Source organism: Talpa europaea (genome assembly GCF_964194135.1).
Source record: "Talpa europaea genome assembly, chromosome: 13".
Classification (NCBI taxonomy): domain Eukaryota; kingdom Metazoa; phylum Chordata; class Mammalia; order Eulipotyphla; family Talpidae; genus Talpa; species Talpa europaea.
In genome coordinates, this window is record NC_140080.1 from 75,498,410 (window position 1) to 75,508,440 (window position 10,031).

A 10,031-nucleotide genomic window follows, 5' to 3' on the forward strand; every position below is an offset into this window, starting at 1 on the left:
CAGAACCATGGTGCCTTTATATCTGGAATTCAGCATGCAATTCTGGAAATTCCACCTTAAGGGAAATATAACAATAATGGAAAAGTTCCAAGTTATGAAGGAGACAGATCAAGGACCTTCTGTAGGAGGACAGACGGGGAGGATAAAAACCTCCAATCCACAATTACAGAAGGAACTACAATTAATGGTCTTAGCACTACAAATAAGTAGGTTGAATCCACTTTAGATCAGTAAATATCAGATTTCAAGAATACAGGTTACCAAGAAAAGTCTGCATCATTCACCTTTGAAAATTAACATACAGATTTTTATAGCTTAAATTTACTGTGAAAAATGTATGAAAGTTCACTTGATAGAACTTTTTTTTTTAAGATTTATGTTTTATATATACAATAGCTGGGGTACATGCTGGAGGCACGGGAGGGTGAAAGGATTCATCAGAGACAGAGTGAGGAGCAGAACAGGCAGACAGACCAAAAGCACGGCTGAGGGGAATAGCGGGCGAGACAGGAGAGGTCCACCGCGCCATGTAGGAATCTCCCTGGCCAGCCGGGAATAGAACCCGCGCTGCAGAGGCTGCAGACAGCTACACAGCACTGCCCTCAACCTGCTGCACCACCGGGGAGGCCCCTGATAGAACTTTCTGATCTTTGCAATCATAAAGAAATACAAATTGAAACTATAAATTTATAAAGTTTTCAATGAAATTCCCAGAAACTATAAACTATTTTAGAAAATAGAGTTAATAATTTACTTTTACTATAAGAATCTGTGAACAGCTTAATATTCATCAGAAATATTTTCAACAGAGTGCCTGCCTGCATTTCATATTTGGAATAAACTTTACTCATAGTCAACAAAATTAAAAAAAAAAAAAAACTCTAGATGGAATCACCTATAAAAATAGAAAGAAGGCAGTGCGCCCCGCTCCCTTTCTGCCTCTGCTGCCACCATGGCACCCGTGAAAAAACTTGTGGCGAAGGGGGGCAAAAAAAAGAAGCAAGTTCTGAATTTCATCCTTGACTGCACCCACCCCGTAGAAGATGGAATCATGGATGCTGCCAACTTCTTCGAGCAGTTTCTTCAGAAGCGCATCAAAGAGAACAGGAAGGCCGAAAATCTCGGTGGAGGGGCCGTGACCATAGAACGGAGCAAGAGCAAGATCACTGTAACTTCCGAGGTGCCTTTCTCCAAAAGGAATTTGAAATATCTCACCAAAAAATATTTGAAGAACAATCTACGTGACTGGTTGTGCGTAGTTGCTAACAGCAAAGAGAGTTACGAATTTCGTTACTTCCAGATTAACCAGCACGAAGAGGAGGAGGAAGATGAAGATTAAAGCTCATTTACCTGGAATATTTTGTATGAGTTCTTGAATAAAATTTGGAAAACAAAAAAAATTAAAATTTTTTTAAAAATAAATAAATAAAAATCGAAAGAAGATTATAACTATTAAAATCAGGAATGACAGTAAGGAACTTATTATCAATCTATAAAATATTATATCCCTATAAAAAATATAGGCCTCCCCTGGTGACGCAGCAGTTGAGCGCTGTGCTGCAAAGCTGCCCGCAGCCTCTGCAGTGCTGGTTCGATCCCCGACCATGGGGTGAGGGTCCAATATGGTGCACAGACCTCTCCTGCCGCCTACTGCTCCCCTCAGCAGTGCATTTCGTCAGTCTGCCTGTACTGTTCCCCGCTCTGGCTCTGGTGAATTCTCTCACCTTCCTGTGCTTCTGATTGTACCCAGTGCTTGTATAAATAAATATTAAAAAAAAAAAATCTTTAAAAGAAAAAATAAGAAATAAACAAGGATGTTAAAAAAAAAAGCTAAGGACTTATACAATTTTATATCAATAGGATAGATAGCCTAAATAAAATAGACTAATTCTTTTTTTTTCTTTTTCTTTTTTTTTATTATTAGACTAATTCTTAATAACAATCATACTATTAAAACTAATAAGAAAAACTGAAAAACTAGAGCAGACATAAGAAGTTGAATTAGTTACCAAAAAGATTTCCCACAAAGTATAAGCCCAGTGGATTTCATTGATGAAGACTATCACACATTTAAAGAATTAATAATAACCCTATAAAAATGCTTACTCAAATAGAAGGGAAAATATAGCAACTCTTTCTATGAGCCTAGTAACATGTTGCTATCTAAACCAAATAAAGACATTATAAAAAATGAAAACTATAAATGCCAATAACATTATAAACATATTTGGAAATATCCTCAACAAAATATCAACAAACCAAATCTAGCAAAACATAAAAGGGCTTATATACAATTACCAACTGAGATCTATCAAAAGAATATGATTATCTCACCATATGAAAATCAATGTACTATACCATATTAACAGAATGAGGGACAACAAGCATACAATAATCTCAACAGACTTAGAAAAGGGGTTTGATAAAATTCCATACCCTTTCATGATTATAACACTCAACAAAATAAGAATGCAGGAAACTTCCTTAATCTGAAAAACGGCATTTATTAAAAACTCAAAGCATCAAACTTAATTGTGAAATATTAACAGCTTATCCTGGTCTTTCAGCAAAAATGATAATGATGTTCATTCCCAACACTTTATTCAACATTGTACTGGGGTCATGAGCCAGAGAAATTAGACAAGAAAAAGCAATAAAAAAGAAAAGTATTTCTTTTGAAGATTATGTAAGTTTATGAACAAAAAAACCTCAGGAATCTACCAAAAATTCTAAAATAATAAACAAGTTCAACAAGGTTGCAAGATAGAACATAAGTACCCTAAAATCAATTCAACTTCCATACAGTAATACTGTATAATCCAAAAAAAAAATTAAGAAAACAATTCAATTTACAACAGCATCAAATGTAATAAAATGGTTTAGTATAAATTTAACAAGACAGGGCCTCCCCTGGTGGCGCAGCAGTTGAGTGCTGGGTTGCAAAGCTGCCTGCAGCCTCTGCAGTGCCAGTCCGATCCCCAGCCACCTGCGAGGGTCCCACAAAAACAAATAAATAAATAAAATAAAAATAAATAAATTTAACAAGACACAGGACTTACATATGGAAAGCTACAAAACATAGTTGAAATGCATTAAAGAAGTCTTAAGCAAATGTAAAGACAGCCAGAATTCAAGGAGGAAACACTATTGTTAAGGTAACAATACTCACCAAATAGATCTATAAATTCAACATAATTTTCAAAAGATTCCAGTTGACTTTGTAGAAATTAACAAATTGATGCTAAAATTCTCATTGAAATTCAGATTCAGAATAGCCAAACAATTTGAAAAAGAAGAGCAAAGTTAGAAGATTATACTTCCAATTTTGAAAACTTATTACAAATCTAAGGAAATTAAGACACCTGGTCCTAGCATAAATAGACACAAATATCAATATAAAATAATTAAGAGTCCACAAGTTAGCTCTCATCATTTCTGGTCAAATGATTTTTGGTAAGAGTACCAAAACAATTCAATAGAGAAAAAAACAGTGCCTTCAAGAACATAGCAACAAAATGATCTTTCCAATAACAATTCATATGTAAAAATTAACTAAAAATGGATCATAATCCTAAAGACTGAACCCATATCATAAAACTCCTAAGAGAAAACATGGCAGTAAACCTTTATGACCCTGGATTAGGCAATGGATCCTAAGACTTCAAAAACACAAGCAACATGGGGCCTCCCTGGTGGTGCAAGGGGTTAAGACACAACCTATGAAGCTATCCACAGCCACTGCAGCACAAGTTCAATCCCCCGCCAGGAAGCAACCCACATGGCACAGCAGACCTCTCCTGACTCACCCGCTGTTGCCCTCAGCAGTGTTTCAGTAAGTCTACCTGTTCCGTTCCCCACTCTGTCTATGATGAATCCTCTTACCCTCTGCACCTCTGGCCTGTACCCCAGTTCTTGTATGCATAAATAAATCAATCTTTAAAAAAGAACACAAGCAACTTAAGAAAACAGAGATAAATTGGACTTTATCAAAATCAAAAGCTAGAAACACCATCAGCAAAGTGGAAAGACAACTAAAAAAATCAAAGAAAATATTTGCTAATCATAAATCTGATTAAGTTCTACTATCCAAAATATACTTAAAGGTCTTAAGACAAAAAAAATAACCCAATCAAAAAATTGGCAACCCATTTGAAAAGACAATTTTTCACAGCAGGTATAAAAATGACAAATAGCACATGAACGAATGTTAAAGATTGTTAGTCACTAGGGAAATGCAAACCAAAAACACAAAATGATACTGCTAAGATGATTATAAACCAAAAAATGAGCAATGACTAGTATTAGTGAAGATGTGGAGAAGTTGAAACACCCTCCCATTGCTAAAGGGAATGAACATGGCACTGCCACTTTGGAGAATGCTTTGTCAGCTCCTCAAAAAGAAAACAAGAGCTGAAACATGTTCACACAAAACAAGTATGCAAATGTTCATGGCAGCATTATTTATAATAATCAAAAATGGAAAGAAACCAGTGTCTATCACCTGATAAACAAAATATGTTAGAACATATAATTGAATAATATTTGATAATATAAAATGGATTAAGCATGTGATGATTTGTGCAACAACATAGGTGAACCCAGAAAGTACTGTGCTATGTTAAAAAAAAAAAAAAGGCAGCACATGCCTACAGCCTCTGCACCGCGGTTCGATCCCTGGCTGCTCCCTGGCCACCGGAGGAGGGTCCCATATGGCGCGCAGACCTCTCCTGCCACCCACTGCTCCCCTCAGCAGTGTACTTCGGTCCTTCTGCCTGCTCTGCTCCCTGCTCTGGCTCTGGTGAATTCTCTCACCCTCCCGCACTTCTGACTGTACCCAGCACTTGTATAAATAAATAAAAAACAAATAAATCTTTAAAAAAAAAACTCATTGGCTGCATAAACATAGGATAATTGTTTTGTTTTGTTTTTAAAAAAAGGCAGCACAAGATTATATAAGGTGTCCTTCCATTTACATGAAATGTTCAAAATAGGGATATTCAGAGAGACAGTGTATTAGTGGTCACCAGATGCTGTGAGGAGAGGGCAATGTGGAGTGACTGCTAATAAATACAGGGTTTCTTTTCAGAGTGATAAAATGTTCTGTAATTATATAGTGTTTTGCACAACCTGTGAATGTACTAAAAATCACTGAATTGTACACTTTAAAATGGGTGAATTTTATGGTATGTAAATTATATCTTAATAAAAAAAATTCTATTTCCTATGGTGGTTTCTAAGGTTACATGAATATACCTACCAGTGGAAATCTGGGCAGACCACTGACTATCAGTCTATATTTAGATAATTGGAACAAAAGAGACTCATCTAATACAGAGTTCTGTGATGGGTCCTTTCTCCTAAGGTATCTGCCATGATTGTTACAACAAAGAAGATGACAATAGTAACACCTAATTAGGGATACTGAATGACAAAATAGAGGTATTGTTGAATTCAAAATAGTAAATGGGATAATTAATGACTTGGTCACAACATGAAGACTTTATGACATCCCATGTTTATATTCTCATTCTTACTTGCAGCATTTAAATATTCCAAATATTCCAAAGTGCTGGGTGGTTCTGTGCTGTCACAATCTAGCTTATTAAGCCCATTTGCTCACATATAAAATCAAGTTGCTCCTGTTGTCCACTTTACATTTTTAGTTTAGGGGCATTTACTTGGTCAATACCCCAAAAGCCTAAAAAGTAGTTAATATTTTTTAAATGTTTCTCTAGTCAAGATAATTATGAACTGGCTATATCATTACTCCTCTGTAGTTAAAGAAGACTGCCTTAATTGCCAGACAATTCTTATGGTGTTTAATATACCACACTGTCTCAGCTCAAGGAATATCAGGAACAGTGTAGGCACAAAAGTAAGGTAGCAACATGGGGAAATTCACTAAAGGAGATTGTGGTCTCTCTGAAGAAAGTCAGAAGCTCAGTGGGCTGCGTTCTAACAGAAAATAATGAAGGGAGTTGGTCAGGAATCCTTCCATTGTCCCTCTATCCACATGTATGCTTTGATCCCTCTATTCAATACCCCATTGTGTGGTAGACATTAAACAAGGAATAAAATATTCAATAACTAAAGAGACCAGAGTTGAGGGGAAACAAAACAGTTATTATGGCAGGATAGCTAGGCCGAAACAGTTCCAAATAATAAATGCACTTACTGCTTGGCAACTATAGGGTGCCAGAGACATGAAAACTAGTGCCTGTTCCTTGTACATTAACAGATGTGTATTAAACTCTACCTATAAGGGACATGATGATCAAAGAAGTCACTTTCCCTATCTCTTTTAATTTGTAAAAGACAAAATGTAGAACTTGAAGCCAAACCCATAATCATTCAATTGTGTCAAACTGGGCACAAGATGCCCCCAAGTGGCCAGGCAGGCAATCCAACCCAAGCTGGAGCTCAAGTCCCTGAAGGGGAAAGAATTGCTATGCAACAAAATGATTTCATGGTTTTATAGGCTACCTGGTATAACAAAATACAAATCAGAGGCCACCACTGTCATCAAAACTCATAGGTGCTAGCATTCTCACAAAGTAAGTGGAGGTGATTTTGATGAGGGAAGGGACTCATTAATTCCAGCTGAAAGAGCTTGACACGGTGGCCCATTAGAAACAATTCATTCTTGGAACTTGTAACACTGCTCAAACCCATCCTTATATTCTCACCAGAAGTTCAGATTTTCTTATCTGAAATGTCTTCTGGTATTAAAAAAATACTTTTACTGGCCTCCCTGGTGGTGCAAGGAGTAAAGCAACGCACTATGAAGCAATCCGCAGCCTCTGCAGCATGAGTTCAATACCCAAATGGCCAGGGAGCAACCCACATGGCAAAGCAGACCTCTCATGCCTCGCCCACTGCTCCCCTCAGCAGTGCTCTTCAGTCAGTCTGCCTGTTCTGTTCCCCACTCAGTCTCTGGTGAATCCTCTCACCCCCACATCTCTGGCCTATACCCCAGCTCTTGTATGCATAAAAAAATAAATCTTAAAAAAAAAAAGACCCTTCTTCCTCCAATATAGAAACGATATCTCTTGAAGCTGGCAGTCAAAGAATAAATACCTACTTGAACTTATTCGCTGGTTACAATGAACATTACTTTGATAACCCTTAATGAGGACAGCAGACATCAGTGATATGGACAAACCATTGGGGTGAAAACAGAAATATCAACATAGGCACAATCTCCTAATTTTCTCATCTTTGGTGTACATTAGTTGGTTAATGGAGTTGAGCCAGGATATCTACACAGACAAAACAAAGTGGATAATTGAGCAATTATCTGATGAATTTAAACACTAAAGAAAGTGGCTTTGGATAATTAAGATTTTGTTCTGAACTGCTGGTGCATCTTTCTTTGGGGAAAAGTCATGGAGACAGAAGCAGAAGTAGGTATGCGTAGTTGTCTTTCCCGATCTCATTTTAGAGCAGTCTGAAGAGATTTAGCAGGACAAGAAGAATATGGGGAGTGAAACTGTTGAGATCTCAAACTTTCAGAGGGTGCTGACCCATACAGGCTTCCCATGGTTGAAGGCAGCCCATCATTTTGCAAGTGACTGGCTTGGACAGTTTACTGGTTATCTAATGGAAGCATTATCTGTGTTTATTAGATGAGTAACAAGCTCACAGACATATATCACCGAATCCCAAGTTGTCTAAATCTAGTACTACTGTATTAAAAAAAAATACTATATTCTAATGAATCCCCTAGAGTATGAAATACATTACATTCATGTAAAGAACAATAACCTGAATTATTCAAGTAAACAAATCATACACACACAAATTCACATATTCCAAGCAGGCTAAAATATAACTTTTGGCCATATTTCATGGGTCAAAATAGATTGAGTATTGGGAATTCTACATGATCAAGCCTTAAACTTAATGGAAACTTTAAACTTCTCTTTTACAATGTCATTGGCAGACAAGTTCAACTCTAAATATTACCTGCACCAATAAAACCAACAATCCCAGAAGTTTGTAAATCTCTCCAGAAACATTAGCTAAAACAGAAACAAAAAAGATATGCATGATATTGTACTTCTGCAGACATTTAATAAAGATTTTTCACATTTTCAGTCAGTAGCTTCAAGAGTGGCCAGATAGCAAAAGTAGGAGTGGTGAGTGGTTAGGGAGAAATAAGAATTCTAAGAAGTTTACTAGCTGCTGATTTTTGAGAAATAAAAAGTTCAAGATGGTTGTCCCAGTGTTAAGTATAAGAAATGAAAATGCAAAACATTTTGTTCTAAGCGAAAGAATGAAGACATATTCAAGCAAAGAGGGATGTTAAAGAACTTCTATGTAAGGATCTCTTTTCTGAGAACAGTTCAGACATTGGAAAATTATGGTCAATGAATTTAAAAAAATTTTAAAGACCCCTATTTAAAAAGCAAAGCAAGAATTGAATCACACATAAATTTTAAGAATACGAGGAAATTATATGTCATATGTAATATCAAGTGGCAATACCAGGACACTAGACTGGGCAAGAATTACTGTGAAAAATTGCCTGGTTTAAATAGCAATTAAGGATTTAATGGGGGAAAGTAATCAGGAATATGGGTGATCTAGCCAGTAAAAGAGCATTAAGTGGGTAATACAGTACTCAAAATATGTCCTGTGAATATTCATGAGTTGATCTTATTGTGACTTATCTACATGGTGACATTTTCCAGTAGGAAAACATTTGACTAAAAGAAAAGAGCTCCTGAACACTATAAAATTCATATTACAAAAATAGTAAAATTAAGTGTTACATGCAAATGATGAAAGTTGAAAGAAATGTTGGAGGACTGAAATGCTATGAATTTAAAATGGGGATCGACAATTTCAGGAAAATCCTCAAAGTTTGATATGTTCATGCCAATAAATAGAAAACACACAAAAGCAATTTGTTTAAAAACATAGAAATATCTTCTTGGCCTGCCACTCAAAGATTTTTTGTTCATGCTTGTTCACTTATGATAATGAACATGTGTTCATTACAAATGGAAAAGGGCTACATAGAAACTTCAGATAAGAAAAAAAGTTGTTTGTCCAAATTAAGAAAAGCCTACTATTTTGCTCTTGTAAAGCAACCTGGAGAGAAATGAACAAATACTAACAGGAACAGAAGCAGCAACCAAAGTCCACTTAGAATAATGGATCAACTTAGGAAAATGACATAATTTCAGAGTCCCCAGTGGATATGGAAATCAGAACAAATAAAATATGTGTGTGCAGGTGAAATGTGGACTGCACTTAACTCATGCAAAAGAACCTGCTGAGAAAATGCATTGAGTTTGACCTGAATTAGCCAGACAGGCTGTCTAAAGCTATGTCTGCATAGCAGTAAATGGTGTGAAAAGAGTAAATAAATATATATGTAGTTTATGGCCACAGAGCTTCCTTGTGAACATACTGTCAACACCGTTTTCTTGTTACATCTTGGCCCAAAACGTGGCAGTCACTCAAACTGAGTGCATTTCCCATACATATTTGTTTTTCCTTTCTAAAGAAGCTACTGTTTCTGAATCCTGAATCTGCAGGAGCTGATCCCCCTGCTTGGGTGGTGTTCACAAGCCTTCCATTCTTTTTGAAGCTTCATCTTATAAAGGTGCTAATGACCACTCCCAGCCAATTTTCTTTCTCCTTTCTGCATCGCACTCCTAACTAAATTCAGCAACCTAGAATAAAACAAAAGAGCACTTCTCCTGCAACTTCAACAGAAATAAGGCTGTCCCCTTCAGCCACCAAAACAAAGGTCAACTTTTCCCCATTCAAATTAAATGAATTTGGGGCTCTAAGCACTATGCAGTATTGTGAGAAAAAGAAAATATATATGTCTGCCCTGACCCTTCCCCCTTGTAACATAAGTTTGAGATTGGTAGATCTCTGAAGTTAACGTGAAGATGAATTTAACTTAAAAGTATTGAAACTTAACAAGAACTCTCTCAATATTCTTCATTTCCATCAAAAGTAAAATTCTTGGTCGGTTTGCTTCCTGGGCAAAAAAAAAGTACATGATCACTAGG

General features: G+C 36.3%; 1 protein-coding gene across 1 annotated transcript; it reads left to right on the forward strand.

Moving 5' to 3' along the window:
• Positions 1-521: 521 nt before the first annotated feature.
• On the forward strand, positions 522-1,432 carry LOC311182800 (large ribosomal subunit protein eL22-like). Its single transcript, XM_084251924.1, has one exon. The coding sequence runs from the start codon at positions 953-955 to the stop codon at positions 1,337-1,339; it is 387 nt and encodes a 128-aa protein (XP_084108050.1). The 5' UTR covers positions 522-952; the 3' UTR covers positions 1,340-1,432.
• Positions 1,433-10,031: the final 8,599 nt, after the last annotated feature.

Bases quoted from the DNA above. Each gene is read 5' to 3' on its own strand.
- LOC311182800 (XM_084251924.1), top strand. From the start codon at position 953: ATGGCACCCGTGAAAAAACTTGTGGCGAAGGGGGGCAAAAAAAAGAAG.